This window comes from Podarcis filfolensis, assembly GCF_964270895.1.
Source record: "Podarcis filfolensis genome assembly, chromosome: 16".
NCBI lineage: Eukaryota > Metazoa > Chordata > Lepidosauria > Squamata > Lacertidae > Podarcis > Podarcis filfolensis.
The window spans coordinates 41287108-41309471 of NC_139620.1; the positions used below are offsets into that span (position 1 = coordinate 41287108).

Sequence of the window (22364 nt, forward strand, 5' to 3'; positions counted from 1 at the left end):
TAGTCCTTTGTCTGACAACCTGTACCCCAGGAATTCGACCTCCCTGGCGTGGAATTGGCATTTTTCCAGCTTGACCCACAACTGATGCTTCTTCAATCTCTGTAGCACCTCCCTGATGTCTCTGACGTGTTGCTTTTCGTTGTCCGAATAGATTAAGACGTCATCCAGAAAGGCTACGCAATTCTTGTACAGCAGGGGCCCCAACACATGGTGCATGAAGGCTTGAAAGCAGGCGGACCCCAATTGTAATCCAAATGGCATAACTAAGTACTCAAAAGCCCCCAGGGGGGGTGAACATGGTCGTTTTCCATTCGTCCCCCTCCCTTATCCTAATCAGATTGTATGCTCCCCTGAGGTCCAGCTTGGTAAAAATCTTCCCCTGCCTAACACGTGTCAAAATATCGTCAATCCTGGGCATTGGGAAAGTCACGGGTTCTGAGACCAGGTTTAGGGCCCTGTAATCCACGACTAATCTGGGCTGAGTAGTCTCTTTTTTGTCCACAAAGAACACTGGACTGCCTCCCACCGCCTTTGATTCCCTTATGAAACCTCTCTTCAGGTTCTTGTCAATAAACTGCCGCAACTCCTGCATCTCCCGGTCGGACATGGCATACAGCTTACCCACCGGTAACTGAGCCCCTGGAGGCAGGTTGATTTGGCAGTCAAATGGCCTGTGGGGGGGGGCAATCTGTTTGCCTCCCTCTCGCTGAAGACCTCCTTCAAATCAGCATATTGTGGTGGCACCTCCCCTTTTTGCTCCAGGGCCACCCCAGCCACCCTGGTCACAGTCCTTGGTTCCTTCCCTCCCAGACAGTGTTCTAAGCAGTAAGCTGACCCAAAGGTGACCGACCGCTGATGCCATGACACCACTGGGTCATGTATTGCCAGCCAGCTCATTCCCAGTATTATCGCGGGTCCTGCCAGTGTGGCCACGTGAAAGGCAATGGTCTCCGTATGTCTGGAGACACTCATTCGCATTGGCGGTGTCTGGTGTGTCACTTCCCCTCCCAGGAGTTCCCTGCCATCGATGGTGGTCACCTGCAAGGGAAAATCTAGTGGCAACAGGTGGAGCTGGTGCTCCAGAGTGAAGTCTCTGCTGAAGAAATTACACAAGCTGCCAGAATCTAGCAGCCCCTCCACTTTGACGGGGTGCCCATTTGGGAGTTCTAGCATCACCTCTATGGCGATAGCTTCCTTGGGGGGGGGGGTCAGGCTGGGGCACTTCTATTGGTTGCTGGCCTGGCTGCTGCCCCTGCTGGTTGGCAGCCAGGTGTTGTCGTTTCCCTGCACCTGCTCTTCCTCCCCCTTATCGTCGTGGCCTGCAGCCCCCATCATGCCTTGCCAGGCTTTTCGTTGAGGGCAGACCTTTGCGAAATGTCCCTGCCTCTGACAGAGGAAACACTTCTTGGTAGTTTTCCACTCTTTCCCCTCCCTTTCCCAACCTTCCCCGGCGTTGGAAACTTCGCGCGCGTGCGCTCCATCAATTTCCATTGGCTCCGCCACCTGGGAAGGCTCCCTCGGCATCTCCGGAATGCGGTTGTCATGGAAACGTTCCACTCTTATCTCCCGCCTTTCCTGAGCCCGCGCTTCCTGGCGTACACCAATCGCAAGCACAGCCTTTGTGAGTTCATCCACCAACCGTGGGCGGGGCGCTCAGGACAGCTCGTCTTTCACTCCGGGGGCCAGACCCGCTTCAAACAACATTTGTACTGGTTGAGTGTCCAGATCCCACCCGAGCTTGTGGACTAACATCGCAAAACGCGACCAGTAGTTTCTGACGGTCAGGCTCCCCTGCTTGCACCCCATCAGCTCCCTCCATGTCACGCTTTGCTCAATCTCACTGGAGAACATCGCGTCCATCGCAAGGTAGAATTTCTTAAGATCTTTCAAAGCGTCATTCCCCAATGCCATCAAGGGCCTGATCCATTCGCGTGCCCCATCCTGCAGATGTCCAATAATGTAAGCCACCCTCTCCCCATCATCCGCAAAGTCCTTTTTCTGCAATTCCAAAGCGTATTGAATTTCCGTCCGGAAGGCATTGTAGTCTTGGGCGTTCCACCAAACTTGTGTACCAGCCCCAGGACCTTCCTCCCTATTGGGGTGGCTCTAACCTGTGCATCCTGAGCCCGTCTTTCCTCTAGCCACGCAGACAGGGTAGCGACATGCGCCTCCAGGTCTCGGTTCCTCTTGACCAGACCTTGCACCATGGCTTCTTGCTCTGTCTCTCCGGCCGGCCCCGTTTGGCTCATCGTGCTGCCTCTCCGGTGCTGCGTACAAGCAACGTCAGGGACTGACGGATTGCTGTGATGGTTCTAGGGGTTGCTCGTGCATAAGCCGGTGCAAACACCCGGCTGTATTGCCTGAGTGAACTTTTTCTGTCCGGACAGCCACTCACCCGTGGCTGTCTCAATCGCTGGCAGAATCCGTCAGTGTGCGTTTCTTAAACTTCTTCCAGCAAAGAAGCTCTTTGACGCCTAGTCTCCTCCTACTCTCTCTGCGCGAAAGCCTTCTGCGCAAGGAGGGCGTAGGCAGCGAAGGACCTCTACTCTCCCCGCTGGTCCCCGGCAAGGAGTCATGGGACCGCCTCGCCGCTTCCCCCATCTGCCCCCCTTCTCCACTGGTGCTACGCTGATTCTCTTCCCCAGAAGATGGGCTGCCTCTCCCAATCCCGGGACGCTCTCTGGAATCCCTCTGGATTTTGCTCTCTCCCTCCGGCACTGATCGCAGTTCCCTGACACGTACCTATGGTGTGAGAAAAAGAAAATTCATAAAGGCTTTGGGAACCACATCTTCCGGAGTGTGCTAATAGAAATATGGGATAGGTATAAAAACCTATTAGAACCAAAAGTTCCACACTGGTTATCTCCGTTAGAAGTCATGAGTGTAAAGAAAATTAATATGAGAGGTGAATGGATTACTTATGGTGAATTGATAATTAAAGAAGGAGAGAAATGGAAATTAAAACCATATGAACAAGTTAAAGAATACGTCTATGATTGGTTGCATTATCTTCAGGTTAATGAAATGTTTAAAAAAGATATTAAAGAAAGTGGCTATGTAGAAAAAGATCCTAAGTTTCAAATGGATATAATAAACAATGATTGTAAAATTCTGTCAAAAATGTATAAGATATTGTTGGAAAGGCATACGAAAGATGAAGAAGTGAAATCGGTAATGATACAATGGGCCAGGGATTTTGGTTATAATATACAATTTGATGATTAGGAGAAATTATGGAAAGAAAATTTAAAATTTACTGCATGCACGGCGTTAAAGGAAAATGTGATGAAAATGTTTTATATATGGTATATAACACTGGTAAAACTAGCAAAAATGTTTAAGATGTGTAACAAGTGTTGGAAATGTAAAGAAAAGGAAGGAACGTTTTATCATATGTGGTGGGACTGTAAGAAAGTGAAAAGTTTCTGGGAGATGATATATAATGAGCTGAAAAAGATGTTAAAATGCACATTTGTAAAAAAAACAAAGGCTTTTATTTTAGGGATCACAGGAAACGAGATAAGAAGAAAAGACTGTAAACTTTTCCAATATGCAGTTACAGTGGCAAGGATTTTACTGGCCCAGAAATGGAAACAAGAGGAAATGCCAACGATTGAAGACTGGAGACTGAAACTAACAGACTATGCGGAACTGGACAAATTAACTGGGAAAATAAGATATCTTAAGGACCAAAAATTCATCGAAGACTGGGGGAAATTTGTAGAATATCTGAAAAATACATGTGACGTTCAAACAACGTTAGTAGGATTTCAAGAAGCACTGTGAAAGCTGAGATGTATTGTTAAAAAAAAAAAAAAGAGCAGTGGGAGAGAAGATCAATGACAATGCAAAGAAAGGAATGCGTAACTAAGAGGTAGAGATGGAAGACTGACAGAGAAGCTGAGGGAAGTCCAAAAAGAGAGAATTTGTTTGTCAAAGATTGGATAAAATTGAATATTTGTGCTGTAAATCAATAAAAATTATAATATATATATATATATATATATATATATATATATATATATAAACATTCAAAAAATTCAAACCAGCTATATACTAAGCATCCACACACCAGCATCCTAGATAGCTGGGTAGGCTTGTTGAAACAAACATGTTCATAGCAGGTGCTGGAAAGAACACAGTGAAGGAGCCTGCCTGGTCTCAAGAGGCAGGGAGTTCCCAAGTATGGGTGTTGCCACATTCATAATTGATTCTTGCAGTTGCAGACCAGGTACTATGTGGCCCCTGAAAACCATGCCAGTTCCGACTTCCGGGTTAGCGCGATCGACTAATGGCGGATTCCCTCCGAGCTCCGGAGGGAATCTGCTCAGTAGGGGACGGGTCCTGCCGCGGCGGCGACGCAGGGACCCTCAGAAACCACAGGCGCTGAAGCCTGTGGACTTGGTGACCCGCGAAGGAGCCTTTTTAAAGGCTTCGGAACGGGGGACAGGGAGCGGCGCGGTGCTGTGAGTCGACTGCTTCCCCTACGGAGTGAAGCCGCATGCCATGGTCGGAGAGCGCTGACTTCTTCCTTTGAACATTTGGACTTAAAGTAACAACCCGTGAGTAATACGGAAATTGGACTTAAAATTTCTTTTTTGGATTTGGCACGATCGGGGAAGGTGTAAAGAGGAAGTCCGTCTCCCCGCCTTGTAAACATCTTAAAGCAAGGACTAGATAACTAAGGTTGAGAGAACACCTTCTCTTTAAGAGGATAAAAGTAATTAATTTCACGTTTTGGCAGTATAAGCGAATTTGCTGGAGGATAAGAGTTAATTTTGAGAGTGGAACCGTCACCCCCCCCCAGGACCCGGGAGCGATCCGTGAGAGAGCCTGTCGAAGAGACATAGAAGATTTTGACAGCTGTCAAACTAGCTGTCAAAGCTGGGGAAAAAAAAGAGAACTTTGTTTCTATTGTCTTTGCTGGTTATATTTGTTACATTCAGGTAATAAATTGTTGAAAATAAAGAGAAAAAGCTAATTTGACTTTTGGATTGGAACTGGAAGGAATACTAAGTAACCAGAACTCCTCTAGAGGGGGCCCTGAGACACTACAAGAATGGCTGCAAGTGGAAAAATACTGACTGAACTGGAGAGGGCTTTCTTTCTCCTGGGAAAGTTACAAGAACAAGGAAATGTTTTGGCTACAAATGTCACAACATTGAATGAAACAGTAAATAAACTTGCTGAATCTGGAAGGGACTTGACTCAAGTCTTTGCATTTGAACAAAAAGTTTTTGTAGCTGAACTAAAAATCTCTGCAGCTGAACAAGAAAAGAAATCTGAGAAATTTGAGAAAGTGGGGAAAGAGATATATGATGATTTGGAGGGAAAGGAAGGAGGAGCTACAAGGCCGCAGATGATTAAGGAGAGCCAGAGGCCTGTTAAGATGGATATAAGGGAAAATAAGAATGGGATCATGAAAATCTGGTTTGAATTGAAGAATCAGGAATGGAGAGATCTCCTCATGTGGAGATCTGAAGACCTATGGATTACAAACTTGACTAAAGTGGAAGCTGGAGCTTTTGGGACATTTGGACTTAAAAGAAGTAAGAAACAAGATTTGGGCTACTTTTTTAAATATGGAAGTCTGGCTGGAAGAAACATGGACCTTATTGGGACAGAGCTTCTCTGAGATTTGGTGTTTAATACAAAGGACTATCAAAAAAACCGGGAGGGAGGAATTGAGAGAGAATTAAGAGCCTCGGACGTGAGGTCACCAGGCTGACAGCAGATAGACTGATGGACATTTGTTGGGGTTCGAAACCGGGAAAGGCGGGGAGTGGGGCTTTGGGAATTCAAAGGGTGTACAATTATACTTTGTTTTTTGTTTTGCTACTTATATAAAAATGGGGAACTCATGAAAGGGAATTGGGGTCGACTTTAGAAAAAAAAATATTAAGAATAAGTATTGACGTATAAAGAATGAGGTTTATGTTAAAATTGGTTAACTAAAATGAATTAAATATAACAAAGTAAAATTAGGGGATAAGAACTTGCTGAACTAAAAATTGATCTGGAATACAAGAAGGGGAGGTGTGGGGAAGTCAGGGAAATATGTTATTGAAAGTAAGGAATGTAAATTCTATGTGTGTTTTTTTTACTTTTTTTGTTTTTTCTTTATTTTTTTTGAAAATTTCAATAAATATCTTTAAAAAAAAAAGAAAACCATGCCAGTTCCGCCTATCTGAGAAGTCGAGAGGCTTTTATGAGGCAAGGCAATCTTGCAGGCTGATAAGTTTATGTGTGTGTGTGTGCCAACCTCTATTTTATTGTTGTAGGTGTTTCTGGGATTCCTTAATCTTCCCAGCAGAGAGGTGGGTTACCCACCCTGCTGGTCTGTCAGTATACTAACATATTTTAAAACCCGGGGATGAGAGTTGCCTCCCGCCTGTCGGCTGAGCGTTTCCCCATGAGAACCTAAGAAAAGCTCTTCTGGATCAAAGGCCCGTCACATCCAGCATCCTGTCCTCGCAGTGGCCAGCCCTTCCTCATAGGGAACTTGATCCACCCCCTTCATAATTTGGGAGGCCTTTTTCTGAACCATTTCTGAATCCACTTTGCCCTCTCATAGCATAATGTTGCAAAATGTGGATTCCTCCAAGATGCCTTTGGAGGCGAGGTGAGTATACTTCAAATGCTGCTTCCCTGGAGCTTTGCATCGTCTCCTTCTGCTCTCCGTTGCTCTCCTAACTGCCCCTTGGCCTGGAACCCCCTTTTCCACAACTGGGCTGACATCTTTGCTGAACTATCCATTATGAGCATTGTAACGGAGGTGAGCTCCCCGGCATCCCTGAGAGATGGCACTTTCTTGCCCCATCAACACACACAGTTTAATACTGGTGAGAGCCCAGCTCCTCATCCCTCTGAAGGGTCTCTCTGAAGCTCAAAGTGTTTAAAGAAAATTCTGTTTCGGGTTAGTCTGTAACTAAGAAGATAAAAGGCAGAATGTACAGCAATTTTAACTCCCCTGAGGTGGTGGAGCCTCACTTTTGTAACAGAGAGGTGAGAGGAGGGGTCAGCCAGCCTGCTTGAAATCCCTTTTTGCTTGCAATAATTGGCTGCTCCAGACAGGAAACTCATCTCCCCATGAAATAGAGTTATTCAAAAGCATGGAAGTGGCTTACAAAAATGTGTGGCTGATACTTTCCCAGCTCAAATTGTTTTGCAACATGGCCATTTGCAGATAGCATGGGGATTTGGGAGAGGAGGCTGCAAAGCACAGGGCCTTGAAAATGTCCGAGTAATAATACTGAAGAGGGACAGACACAACCCACCAGGAAGGTCTCCTGCACAACTTCCTCCTCCAGTTCTGGGTTCACCACCTGGCTTGCAAAACTATTCAAATCCTACAAATCACAAACTTAGAAGGAACCTCAAAGGTCATCTAGCCCCAAACACCTGCTGCTGATTTACTACAAAGAATCGGAGTAAATAAGTCAGACTGCATTTTCCTGCCCCCCTCCCAACATAATAGTACTCCTCTTTCTCATCTTCTGAAGTCATTTGGACTGGTGTCCATTACTGCCTAGGGAACCATTACTGGTTCCATAGTTTAACTGGGTGCTGTGTGAGGAAGTCCTTCCCCCTGAATCTTCCAACATTCCACTTCCCTGGCTTTCCATGAGTTCTGGTGTCAGGAGAGAGAGAGAGAAAATATTTTCTCTATTCACTTTCTCTGTGCCATGTACAATTTTATAAATGTCTCTCATGTCTCTATCTCCCCTTTTCTCTAAAAGTCCCAAATGCTGCAAGCATTCCTCTTTTTTTTTTTTTAAGTTCTTTTTATTAAGTTTCAGTTACAACATAAAAAAGAGAAAAACAAAAAAAACAAAAAACACAAAAGACAAGACAACAATTTCAAAACGAAACAAGGAGAACAAGAAGACAAGAAAAAAAAAAGTATCCACATCTAACACCAAAAAGCAACAATCTCTGTTACAGTTCTATCTCTTATTCATTAAGATTTTATATGATTAGATATTTATATCTTTCTTCTACTCCCCTATTGACCTCCTTCCCTCCTGATTTCGGGCTTCTTGATGAAATTTTCCATTTTCTGCAGCTAGTATTTGTTAACAATTTGCACATCATAAGTTTTATAACAGACCTGCTATAGTTTTTAGGTTTCTATGGTTTCCTTCAATGTATGCCATAAATTTATTCCAATCACTAATAAACTTTGTATTTTTTTGGTTTCTAATTTTTTGCGTCATTTTTGCTAATTCAACATATTCGAATAATCTTGTTTGCCATTCTCTAACCGTTGGTATATTTGTACTTTTCCAATTCTGTGCAATTAATATTCTGGCCGCTGTTGTCGAATACTGGAATAAAATCCTATCTTCCCTTTTAATTTCATCCCCAATTATACCTAATAAAAAGGCCTCCGGTCTCTTAGGAAAAGTATATTTAAATATTTTTTTTAACTCATTATAAATCAAGTCCCAGAATTTCTTCATTTCCTCGCAAGTCCACCACATATGGTAGAAATTGCCTTCTTTGATTTTGCACTTCCAGCAGGCCTTATTTCCTGTTTTATACATTTTTCCTAATTTTGCTGGTGTGATATACCACCTATATATCATCTTCTCCAGATTTTCTCTAAGGGTAACACTTGCCGTAAATTTTATTCCATTATTCCACAATCTCGACCATTTTTCATAATCTATATTGTATCCCAGATCCATTGACCATTTTGTCATAACCTCCTTTATTTCTTCGTCTTTGGTGTCCCATTCCAATAGTATATCATACATTCTAGATAATAATTTGGTTTTACCTTCAATTATTTCTATCTGAAATTTGGATTTTTTTTCACTTATCCCTACTTTTTTATCTTCCATCCACATTGCGTTTATTTGATGATATTGTAGCCAGCCTGTTAATTTTTCTTTCAAATCCTCATATGTTCTTAATTTCCAGCCGCTTTCTGATCTTATTAGTAGGTCTTCGTACGTTAATCTTTTCCCTTCCATATTTGTTTTCTTAATTATTAAAATGTCCATTGGGGACAACCACCAAGGTGTTTTCCATTCTAGGAGTTTTTTATTTTTCTCCCAAACTTCATATAGTGGTCCTCTAATGATGTGGCTTGAAAACCCCTTATGTACCTTTTCTTTATTTGACCATAAGTAGGCATGCCAGCCGAACCTATTGTTGAATCCTTCTAGGTCTAATAGGTCAGTATTTTCCAAAGTTATCCACTCTTTGATCCAACAAAGGCAGGCGGCCTCGAAATATAATTTCAAATTTGGGACCGAGAATCCCCCTCTTTCTTTTCGATCTGTAAGCAATTTAAATCTAATTCTCGGTCTTTTCCCTTGCCATATAAACTTCGAAAGGGTTTTCTGCCAATCCTTGAACATTTTGGAGCCTTTAATCACTGGTATACTTTGGAACAAGAACAACATTTTTGGAAGTACGTTCATTTTTATTGCCGCCATCCTTCCCATCCACGAAAGCTTAACTCTATTCCATATATCTAGATCTTTTTTAATTTCCTTCCATGTTGTCAGGTAGTTATCTTGAATTAAATTTATATTTTTTGTAGTTAGCCAGATTCCCAGATATTTTATTTTCTTAGCCACCTTGATTCCATTTTGTTTCTCTAATTTTTCTCTTTCGTCCTTTCCCAGATTCTTAGTCATCATTTTTGTCTTTAGTTTATTCAATTTGAAACCGGATAGTTTACCGTATTCTTCTAATATTTCCAGCGCCTTGCTAACACTTTTTTGCGGCTCTTCTACGGATAACATCAGATCGTCTGCGTAAGCTTTTAATTTATATTCTTTCGTTCCTACTTTAATCCCTCGAATCTCTGGTGTTGCTCTTATTTTACTCGCGATGACCTCTAATACTATAATAAACAAAAGCGGGGAAAGAGGGCAACCCTGTCTTGTTCCTTTTTCTATTCTAAATGGATTTGTTAAGTTGTTATTTATAATCAATTTGGCGTACTGACTCGAATATACTGCCTTTATTCCTTTCATGAATTCGCCCTCTATCCCTGCTTTTTCCATACTTTTTAATAGGAACGACCATGAGACATTATCGAATGCCTTTTCCGCGTCAATAAAAATCAGCGCCGCAGGTATCTCGTTCTTGCACTCCAAATATTCAATAATGTTTATAGTATGCCTTACATTATCTTTAAGAAACCTGTTTGGGAGGAATCCTGCTTGATCTTTGTGAATTAGATTTACTAAACACTTTTTAAGTCTATTTGCCATTACCTCTGCAAAGATTTTGTAGTCATTATTTAGTAATGATATAGGCCTATAATTTTTGATGTTTAATCTATCCGTGTCCGGTTTGGGGATCATCGTGATATGGGCCTCTTTCCATGACTCTGGTATCTTTCCTCCCGCTAATATTTTATTCATAGTATCACATAGCACTGGCGTTAGTTGATCTTCTAATACTTTATAGTATTTTGCAGACAGTCCATCCGGTCCCGGGGCCTTCCCTAATTTCATTTTTCTTATCGCATTCTGGATCTCTTCTATTTTTATAGGTTTGTTTAATTGTAATCTTTCTTCCTCTGTAATAGTTTTTCCGCTGCAGTCTTCTAGATATTTTTCTATTTGTTTTGAATCTTCTTCTTCCTTTTTGTACAGTTTCTCATAAAATTTGAGGAAATTTTCCTTTATTCCCTTTGGATCCTCTATCAATTGCTCCCCTATTTTTATCTTATTTATCACATTTTGTTTTTGCCTTCTTCGCAATTGCCAAGCTAGTAGTTTACCTGTTTTATTAGCTGATTCGAAATATTTTTGCTTCATTAACTTAATTTTCCATTCGATTTCTTGATTTGTCAGCATTGAGTATTGTGTTTGTAAAATTTTTATTATTTGTATGTTTTGTTCATCTTTTGGGTTTATTGTTAGTTTTTTCTCACATTCTCTTAGTTGATTGAGAATTTCTTCTTTCTTTTGTTCCCTTATTTTCCTCTTGTAACTGTTTTGCTGGATAAAGAAGCCTCTTAAGACTGCCTTGCTAGCATCCCAGACTATCTCTATACTTGATTCTGTATTAAGATTCAAATCGAAATAGTCTTTTAAAGTGGCTTTAGCCTTTTCAATAATTTCCTCACTCTCCAATAAATATTCATTCATTCTCCATCTGAACCCCCCCTGTGATACACCTTTTATTTCCAACATTATCGAATTATGGTCAGAGAGGGTTCTCGGTTGGATTTCACATTTTGAGGTTCTTAAGGTAAGTTCTCTTGAGATCCAGATTTGATCAATTCTACCCCAGCTTTTGTGCACTTCTGAAAAAAAGGTATATTGCTTCTCTATTGGATGTTTGTGTCTCCAAATGTCTATTAAGTCTAGATTTTCTTCTAAATTGTTAAATGATCTTGGCAGCTTCCCTTGATTACGCTTTTTCTTTTCTGTTTGTCTGTCAATTTCTGGTACCGGTACTCCGTTGAAGTCTCCCAATAATATCGTCTTGTTATCCTCTAACTCTAATAATACTTGCTCCAATTTCTTAAAGAAATCCAATTTATCCGAATTCGGTGCATATATGTTTATCACATTAAGTTTTTCACCCTGGAAATTAATTTGCACCCCTAATATCCTTCCTTCATCGTCTTTGTAAATCAGTTTAGGTTCCCATTTTTCATTAACATATGTTACTACTCCTCTTTTTTTTTCTGCAATGGAGTTTATGAATTCAACTCCCAATTTTTTATTTATCAAGATATGTTTATGCTTTTTGGTCACATGTGTCTCCTGCATACAGATTAAATCAAGGTTCTTTCTTTTCAAAACATTCACTATTTTATTCCTCTTGGTTTTCTCATTCACACCGTTCACATTCCATGACAGAATTTTCAGATTCATTGTTATGTTTACTTGCCGATATCCAAATACTTAATTTATATCCGAGTGGTTTTGTTTTCTATTCCCTCTTCCTCTTTTTCCACTTCCTCTTCCCCTACTCCTTCTTCCCCTTCCTCCTCCTCTTCTCCTCCTTCCCCTTCCCTTTCCTCCTGTTCTCCACCCTTCTCTCTTCTTCTACTTCTCTCTTGTAAATCACCATTTCTCCCTCCAAGCTGCAAGCATTCCTCATAGGGCAGTCACTGAGCACCCTGGATCACTTTGGTCCCCCTTTCTCTTCTGAGCCTTTTCCAACTCTGCAAAATCCCTTTTGAGATTGGCAGCCAGAATCACACCATAGATTTGTATAATGGCATGATTTTATTGGCATTTTATTTTCCATCCCTTTCCTAGTGGTTGGTCAGCCCAAGGGATACTCTTTGTGATGCTGTCACTCACAACGGTGTGAAAGAAATCAAAGAAACCCGGTTTGCATTTTGCAGATGCCTCTTGCCTTGAGTGTTTGCTTCTGCCAAAGCAAGATAGATGTGGGGTCGGGGTCAGGTGGGGGCCCTTTTGAGAGAGCCACGGCTCTGCCTCCTTCTGACAGCGGCCACCTGCCTACCTCATGGAAGCAAATTTATCTTGCCCGCCTCTGCTGGGATCAGCTTAGTGCTTCCCTTCCCTTCCTTTCTTTTTATCCTTTAAGCTGGAGGGATACGATAAGGGTGACCCCTGTAATCGCTGGGAAATTCTCACCACTAAACTCCACCAGATGTTGCTCTGCTCTGGCTGCGCAATCCACTGCACCACCCCAGCCTCATTCGCTGGGGCTCCTATCTCCATCTCCAGCTCTGGTGTCTCTCTCCCAGAGCAAATGCTGACACAGAGTCCACCCCTGAGGTTGTTGCAGAAGTCCTTCCAGCTGCCTTCCATAGATGCCCTCATCTGCCGGTGCTGAGGGCACCCTGGAAGTTTGTGGAATTGATACGTGGATGTCATGACCTGGGACCCAGGTGGATGTCATGGCCTACGACATGCACACCAATGTTCACACCTCTGTCCCAGAGTACATTCCTGATACACGATTGACCTCTGCCTGCTAAGTGCTGAGTCTGCATAAACACGCTCTCACAGCCACAGCCACAAGGTATCTGTATTTTGCTGGCATTGCACCCATTGTAGGCCTTTCTTATCAGCTTCCAAAGCAGAGAAGAGCAAGCTAACCTTGAGGAGAAGAAATACTGGGAAATCTTCAAAGATGAGAAACAGTAGATTCTCCTCACCCAGACAAGTCTTCATATAGCAGATAGCAGAAAAGCAATATTTTGTATAAACTTTGCTTAAAGATACCTGTAGCCATAGTAATTAGGGGCAGGCTGTTCTGACCAATGAAATTTGTTTTAGGGGTCCACAAGCTGTCCATGCATTCTGTTATCCAATCATATTGCTGAAAAGGATTGTGCACAAGGTGATCACACATGTAAATATTATAAAAGTGTCTTGAAATTTGAATTCAAGATCTAGAATTTGGAGAATTCCTCTGGATCAGTTATTTTTGCTGCAGCCTGCAATAAATATGAACTCTGCTGTCTTTATTTGGCTAAAGAGGACTGGCGTATTTCCAGACCCCCTTTGTAGAGTAATGGAATCACAGAACCTCTGTGCTCAGAGATCTGTGCTGGTTGCCCATCTGCTGCCAGGCCAAGTTCAGGGTGTTACCATTACATGTCCTCCAACATTTGTCTGATGAAAATAGGGCTGTCCTAGTCTGTAATTATATATATAAATATATATATATATATATATTCCTCCCATCTGACTGAGAGGCCCCAGCCACTCTGGGTGGCTTCTAACATATATAAAAACATAATAAAACTATACAGGGCTGCCTTCAGATGCCTCCAGGATCAAATCAGAAACTGGGACGGCTTCTGTAAATCTGGGACTGTCCCTGGAAAACAGGGACACTTGGAGAGTCTGCCCTTAATATAAAGGTAAAGGGACCCCTGAGCATTAGGTCCAGTCGTGACCAACTCTGGGGCTGTGCCCTCATCTCGCTCTATAGGCCGAGGGAGCTGGCGTTTGTCCACAGACAGTTTCTGGGTCATGTGGCCAGCATGACTAAGCCGCTTCTGGCGAACCAGAGCAGCACACAGCAACGCTGTTTACCTTCCCGCCAGAGCGGTACCTATTTATCTACCTGCACTTTGACGTGCTTTCGAGCTGCTAGGTTGGCAGGAGCAGGGACCAAGCAACGGGAGCTCACCCGGTCGTGGGGATTCGAACCTCCAACCTTCTGATCGGCAAGTCCTAGGCTCTGTGGTTTAACCCACAGCGCCACCCGCGTCCCTGCCATTAATATACAATGCCCTTAAGAACTTGGGACCAGTTTCAAACAGCAGAAGTGGCCCTGTTACAAAGGCTGCATAATCCCCGTTTTACATTTGTAAGAATTTAATATTTTAGTGTGGCAACAACTTTCCTTTGGACATGTCTGATCATTCATGGCACTCTTTCAATGCCTGCTAAGAGCATTTTTGTTTAGACAAACCTACCCACATGCTTAGAACGCTGACACAAGTTTTAATATGTTTTAGTTTATTGTTATTTTAATTTTTCAAAAGTCTTACATTGTTGTTATTAATTCTTCTTAGGGATCATTTTATTACTATCTTTTTAGTAAACTGCTTTTTTAAGCAATCCAGCAGTGTATAATTTTTATGAAATAAAAATGAAATAAATAAAACAAGTCCAATCCCCAATGGCAGCAGCATCTCCAGAGAACGCTGGGAGACACTCTCTGCCTGACCCTGGAGAGACCCTGTCAGTCCACGAGGACGAGACAGAGCGAGATGCACCGAGGGTCACACTCAGTAGATGGCAGCGTCCTAAGTTCCATGTAGCTCAGTATTGCCCACACTGACTAGCAGCTGCTCTCCAGGGTTTCAGTCTGGCAGAACTGCATCCCTACTTGTACCTGAAGATGCCTGGGATTGAATCTGGGACCTTCTGCACTCTAAGCAGGTGCTGTACCACTCGGCTATTCCTCCCTCCCCTCTGCATTTTTTCTGTGCATCTGCTCCAACTGCCCCTACTAACTAGGCACAATGGGTATTTTTTACGACGTATGTACACTGTTTAGATCTATATTACATGTTAGTTTTCCAAATAAAATTAATTTCAATAATGGTGGTGATAAAGGAAAGGCACTCTGCACATGATCAGAGGCACTCTGCTTAAGCATTGCTGCTTTGCATGGTTCAGAGCTTACACAGAAAGCAAGACTTGAGGGCTCCAGCTCAAACTGAGCGCAGACCAGCTTTGACATTTGGGTCCAGGTTAGCCTAGGCAGGTGGGGGCTCGCACACTCACACCCACACCCTGATGTAGGCTAGGGCTGGGCTGCCTCCCTCTTGCATGCCTACCTGCAGTTCCACCCCATATCCAGTGTAAACAGTCACATTGTAGGTGCATTCCAGGAAACGGTTCCACGGCAGAGGTGGGTAGTCGGTTGAGTCTATGTATCCTTCCGGCTCGTAAAAATTCACGCCGCAGAGAACTGGAAGGAAACTCCATGTTAATCATAGACTGACCTACCCCATAAAATCCATAACCAAATGTCCACTAAGTTGTCAATTGTTGTCAGGGCTAATGCCCTCCATATAAACTTTACAATGCTTACTAAAAAATTAAGTAAAAGCATAATGTGCTTTGGGGAAAAAATGGGTTGGAGGCCTTGTTATTCCCCTCCCATCTAAGAGCCATACCACTCTACCCAGTTCTGGGAGTGGGTTGGCACAGTTAAATGCCAAAAGTAATGGAGTGTTTAGTGGTGGGGAGGAGTCCATTTGGGATGGCAGGGCTGAGAAGGAGAAAGAGGCAGTGGTTTGCTTGGGACCCTTCCATGTTGTGGGACAGACTACAGCCCAGGCCAGAACAGAAACCAACATCTGGAGGTCCACAGATTCCCCATCCCTGGCTGACGCTGACTGGCAGTGGCCCTCAAGGGTCTCAGGCAGAGGGTCTTTCCCAGACCTATGCAAAGCTGCTCCCATTTGCTTTCTGCAAGCAAAGCAATTATTCTGCTGATGCTCTGTGGCCTCTGTCAAATGCACATGGTTCCTCTCTTCATGCCTCTACCCTTCTGCCTTTGCCCTCCCCATCTGCTGTCCCAAAGACAAACGGCCGTTTAGCAAATGCACTGACCATCTGGCAAGTCAGCTGTCTTCCACTGCCCTGCAAATTTGTGATAAAGCAGCAGTTGTGACCACCCCAACTCTCAGAAGAGGGGCAGGTAACATGGTGCCCACTAGAGGTTGTTGGCCTCCAAGTTCTATCATCTCTGACCCTTCTTCACTGATGGGATTTGGAGTCCAGCATCCTCTGGAGGGAACCCCGTGGGCGACCCCTGCCTCAGAGTATGGGAAGGCAGAGGAATTTGGTAACGAGGGGAAGTCCCCAGGGGGCACAGGCAGTGCCTGGAATGACTTTCCCTCCCTGCTGACTTCTTGTGTGCAAACCCAGCATTTCTGTCACAATGACATCATTGCAGAAGTAAGATGTCTTACTTGGAGTTTGCTCAGTGGTGATCACAGTGGTGGTGATGATGGTGGGTGTGGTTGTGTCTCGGCCCTCCTTGGAAAAAGGCCCCCTCTTCGTTTCATCCTCTGGGCTCTTGACCGGAATCTGGGCTTCGCCCTCTGGAAAGGCAGCCACAAGCGGCTCTGTGGCTTTGGGGCCATGAGAGAAGGTCTGTGGGATTGTCGGCTGCATTGTAAATGGTGAGATTTGAAACAGGGAGTGACTGGTCACCTCACGGCTTCCTTTCCTGCTGCCCCATGAGGTCTGCTCTGGCGTTGTGGGCTTCTCCTTGTGAACTGTAGCCATCATGTCATTGTTGTCCCCCCAAGTGTGCAAGTGATCTCTGGAAAGGGATGCCCTCAATGTTGGCAGGCTGGGCTTGGCAGCAGCTGTGGTGGTTCTGAGTTTCTGATGTTTCCTGGCTGTGTTTCCTTGCTTGGAAGAGGATGGCTTCTTCTTGGAAGGTTGGATGTGTCTCGTGTTGGTGTAAGGGGGAGCTGTCAGTTTTGGGGACTCACCCATCTTATTCATTGGGAAAGCAAAGATGTCCTCTGTTGACAGAATGAGACTCTCAGGGGTAGGGTATCTTGACTCCATGTTCTCTCTTAGCAGTGTGTTGTTGGTGGACTCATCCGAGTGGTGTGGGGATGCCTTCAAAGAGTCCCTCTCCAATCCAGAGTTTATGCCTGTAACAGAAGGTCCAGAGAAAGAGACTTAAAAGCTCTGGCGTGCATTAGGTACATTTGCATTGAAGGGGGTTGGACTAGTTGCCCCTTGGGGTCTTGGCAGAGGCCAGGAACACTTTGCTCATCTCATAGGATCATAGACTAGTAAAGTTGGAAGGGACCCCAAGGGTCAACCAGTCTAGCCCTCTGCAATGCAGGAATAACAGAGTCTTTCCTCCCCAGGTAAAGGTGGCTTTCTTCCAGACCTCTTGGCATCTGTAGCATTCCCAGCTTCAATGTAGCTTTGCCAGCCTGGGGCCCTGCAGCTGTTTTAAGAGCACAACTCTCATCAGCCCTAACATCCTCTGCCTGGGTTGGTTGGGGCTGGTGGCAACTGCAGGCCAAAACATTCGGAGAGAAAAGGCTACTCTAACGCCTCCAAAAGATGGTGGGCAATGGCTTTCACTCAAGATCTGAATGTAGCCCCACATGCTGAACCTACTCAAGTTAAGCAAGACAGTTGACTTGGAAACTACCAGTAAGCTATGTCAAATCTCAGGTGCTTGACCCAGAGCTCTTTAAAAGCTCTTTCTCTGTATACAGATAGTGGGCATTTATTTCAATGTGAAAATAATAATAATTTATGTGCTTGGTAGGAAAGCGCAGTATCCTCTTGGGTCAGGAAAACTTTGCCATCCAGCATCAGCACCTGATCAGGAAACTGGCCGTGCAGGACTTGCTGTAGTGATGCAATGATCCTAAACAGGACTAAATGGCTGCAAGGTGTCATTGCCTCTTAGTCAATGGCTGTCTGCTTGGAACTGGTCCCAGGAAAGACATCTGAAGGCAGCCCTGTTTAGGGAAGTTTTTAATGTTTGAAGTTTTATTCTGTTTTAGTCCTCTGTTGGTAGCCACCCAGAGTGTCTGGGGAATAAATAAAATTATCATCATCATCATCTTTGCTCAGTCAGAGATTTTCCATGTCTGGCATACTAATGGGTAATTTATTTGCTGTCTTAAAAAAAGCCCCTTCACCTGTGGTTTCACTTGGGGTTGAGGAGAAGTGCCACCTTCAAAAAGCAAATACAGAACCGCCACATGCACACACCAATCCACAGATACGACAAATCCCCTCCTGCATTTCAAGCCTCTCGTTTCACCTCAACCCAAAGCAAAGAAGCCCACTTGCTTTCACAGAAAATCTTAAATTGAGTGAGATTTGGCCAGAGTGGACAAAGCACAAAGACAGGTAGTTACAAAAGACGGAAGACTACCAAAAACTTTCTTTGAAATGACTGACAATATGGATTTGATTGACATTTGGAGAACAAAACACCCATTAGAAAGAGAGGGAACCTTCTTCTCTGAAGCCAAAATGACATGGACACGGATTGACCAAATTTGGGTGGCTAGCAGTATGGCGCCGAATATAAAGAAAGTGGAAATCTGCCCAAAAACCTTCTCCGACCACAACGCAGTAAAGATGGTGATGAAGCAAACAACAACTGGTTCCTTTAGATGGAGAATGAATGACACCTTATTTAGAGACGAGGAGATTTGTAAGAAGGCCCAAAAAACTTTGAAAGATTATTTTGAAATTAACTTAAGGACTAAAGTAGAAAAAAGAATAGTATGGGACGCAAGTAAAGCCGTGATGAGAGGGTTTTTGATACAACAAAATACACTAAAGAAAAGAAAGCAAAAGAGAAAATCTTGGAAAAGATAAAAGAAGGGGAAAGGAAACTAAGATTGAAGCCAAAATCGCAAGAGATTTTAAGAGAAATTAAATTATATCAAACACAATATATGGAACTGATGAATCAAGAAATAGAATGGAAAATTAAACAAATGAGACAAAAGACTTTTGAATCTGCAGATAAATGTGGCAAGTTATTGGCTTGGCAAATAAAGAAGAGACAAAAACTCAACACGGTAACAAACATAGAAGTGGAAGGAAAGAACATATATAACCCAGCGGAAATTAGGAACTGCTTTCAGAGCTACTTTAGACAACTGTACACACAAGGGCCGCAGAAAGAAATGGATATACTACAATTCCTCGAGAAAAATGGGCTGAAAAAGATTTCGCAGGAAAGTAAGACAATTTTGAACCAGGAGATATCAGCACAAGAAATAGAAGATGCCATTCAAAGCATGACGTTGGGCAAAGCTCCCGGACCGGATGGACTGACTTCCAAATATTACAAAGTTTTGAAAGAAGGGTTGATACAACCTTTGAAGGAAGTCTGTAACGAGATTATGGAGGGGAGAAGGGCACCCGACACGTGGAGGGAGGCTTACATCACACTTATACCAAAGACAGAGACTGAAAAGACTCAACTTAAGAACTACCGACCCATCTCGCTACTAAATGTGGATTACAAAATCTTTGCTGATATTTTAGCAAAGAGATTGAAAAGAGTTTTGATGGAGGAGATTCATGGGGACCAAGCGGGCTTTCTCCCGAAAAGGCATTTGTCGGATAACGTAAGGAATATAATTGACATTTTGGAGAAGTTGGAAGTGAATATAAACACTAAGGCAGTTTTGATATTTGTGGATGCCGAGAAAGCCTTTGACAATATATCTTGGAGTTTTATGTTGAAGAACCTCCGGGGGATGGGGGTAGGCCAAGGGTTTGAAAATGGTATAGGTGCAATATATTCTGAACAGAAAGCAAAATTAATTGTAAATAATGTGGTTACAGAAGAGTTCAAGATTGAAAAAGGGACACGTCAGGGGTGCCCTATCTCCCCACTACTTTTTATATCGGTCTTGGAGGTTTTGCTTAATATGATTAGGAGGGACCAGTTGGTCAAGGGGATTCAGGTCGGAGCTAAACAATATAAACTGAGAGCATTTGCAGATGACCTAGTACTTACGTTACAAGAGCCAGAAGCTAGCACGAAAAGAGTTTTGGAAATAATTCAAGAGTTTGGTCAAATGGCAGGATTTAAATTGAACAAGTTAAAGACTAAGGTATTGGAGAAAAATTTAACACAGGTTGAAAAAGAAAGGTTTCAGAATGAGACAGGTTGACTGTGGTTAAAAAAGTGAAATATTTGGGTATAAATATGACAGCTAAGAATGTGAACCTATTTAAAGATAATTATGAAAAAACTTGGACAGAAGTGAAAAAAGATTTGGAGATTTGGTCAAATTTGAAGCTTTCCTTGTTAGGTCGAATTGCAGTTATAAAAATGAATGTATTGCCAAGAATGTTGTTTTTGTTCCAAGCATTACAAATAATGGAAAAAATGGACTGTTTCAAGAAGTGGCAAAAAGATATATCTAAATTTGTCTGGCAGGGCAAGAAGCCCAGAATTAAATTTAAGATATTAACGGATTCAAAGGAAAGAGGGGGGTTTGCCCTGCCAGACTTTAAACTGTACTATGAAGCGGCAGCTTTCTGCTGGCTAAAAGATTGGCTGCTTCTTGAAAACACAGACATTTTGGATTTGGAAGGTTTTAACAATATTTTTGGGTGGCATGCATATTTGTGGTATGACAAGGTTAAAGCGCATAAAAGTTTTAAAAACCATATAGTCAGAAAAGCACTATTAAATGTCTGGACCAGATATAAAGATTTGCTGGAAAACAAAACTCCAAGGTGGCTATCGCCAATGGAAGCTAAGGCAGTTAAAAAGTTAAATATGGAGTCGAAGTGGCCAAGATATTGGGAAATTTTGGAAAAGGAAGGGGACAAACTGAGATTGCAGAGTTTTGAGAAACTAAAAGGGAAGGTGAGAGATTGGTTGCACTATCACCAAATAAATGAAGCGTTTAAATTGGACAGTAAAATTGGCTTCCAGGTGGAAAAATCAAAATTGGAGACTGAATTGTTAGAATCCAGTACTAAGAATTTGTCAAAAATGTATAATTTACTGCTGAAATGGAATACACAAGATGAAACGGTTAAATCAACTATGATTAAATGGGCTCAGGACATTGGTCATAATATTTTGTTTGCGGATTGGGAAAAGTTGTGGACCACCGGGATGAAATTTACGGCATGTAATGCCTTAAGAGAAAATATTATGAAAATGATCTATAGGTGGTACATAACCCCAGTCAAGCTTGCAAAGATTTACCATTTGCCTGATAATAAATGTTGGAAATGCAAAGAAAAAGAAGGTACATTTTTTCACCTTTGGTGGACGTGCCCGAAGATTAAGGCATTCTGGGAAATGATCTATAACGAACTTAAAAAGGTATTTAAATATACCTTCCCTAAGAAACCAGAGGCCTTTCTCTTGGGTATTGTCGGCCAAGGGGTGTTAAAGACGGATATAATTTTCTTTATGTATGCTACAACAGCAGCTAGAATACTCATTGCAAAGTACTGGAAGACACAAGATCTACCCACACTGGAAGAATGGCAGATGAAGGTGATTGACTACATGGGTTTGGCAGAAATAACGAGCAGAATCCGAAACCAGGGAAGAGAAGCAGCGGAAGAGGAATGGAAAAAGTTCAAGGATTATCTAAAGAAATATTACAAAATTAATGAAAGTTAGAATGATGTTGGACTGGAAAGTAAATGGTTACTATTAGTAATGGTTAAGACAAGGAGAATAAGGAAGATTAGCTTAAATTTAAATTAAAATAAGGGAAGATTTGCTGAGTAATTGATTAGAACCTGGAATACAGAAAAGGGAGGCACGAGGAAGTCGGGGAAGAAAGGTTTAAGAAATTAAGATATGAAATGGTACTCGTTTTTTTTTCTGCTTTGTTTTTGTTTGTTTATGTATTTGTTGTATTTATGTTATGTTTGTGAGGTTATAAAAATTGCTTAATAAAAAAAAATATTTTTTTTAAAAAAAAGAGATTTGGCCAGAGTGGGTTTAGCACTCTTCCCATGTACGTGCCATCAGACCAGAATGGCTAAATGGTTGTTTGTGCTCTTCCTCTACAGTTTTAATGCTTTTGCTTGAGCTGCTATGGCAAATTGTTTTCCATAAAAGAGGCTTTAGAAGTCACCTCTGTGGAGCACAGTGGGTGGGAAGAGAGCCCAGTGCCCCTCTTAGCTGCCCTGCCCTCAGTACAGAGAGGAAGCCAATAATAAAGAGCAGCAGTGACAATGGCAGGCTGATGAGAAAAGTGGCATTCCACTGCCTTGCTGCCATAGCTCTCTTTCAGCGCTAAGGAAACTCTGGAAGGTCAGGGAAGTGTGCGTGGGTGATGGGGCTGCTGGCATTTTTGCAGTTCTGAATGGGCTCCTGGGTTCCAAGAGCAATCTCCATGCTGGGTGCCTGCACCAACCTACGCACCACGTCAGAAAGCCCAC

The 22364-nt window shown here is 42.7% G+C and overlaps 2 protein-coding genes across 3 annotated transcripts in view; one reads left to right on the forward strand and one right to left on the reverse strand.

Annotated features, from left to right (window-relative positions):
- Nucleotides 1–22364, forward strand: part of TFIP11 (tuftelin interacting protein 11) — a gene marked incomplete at its 5' end in the record, with an annotated part of 601324 nt that overhangs the window by 110926 nt on the left and 468034 nt on the right. The window lies entirely within an intron of this gene.
- Nucleotides 1–22364, reverse strand: part of SEZ6L (seizure related 6 homolog like) — a 160073-nt gene that overhangs the window by 49760 nt on the left and 87949 nt on the right. The window contains 2 exon segments of the mRNA XM_083589829.1: nt 15257–15390; nt 16400–17098. Of these exon segments, the coding sequence (XP_083445955.1) occupies nt 15257–15390; nt 16400–17098 (833 nt within the window).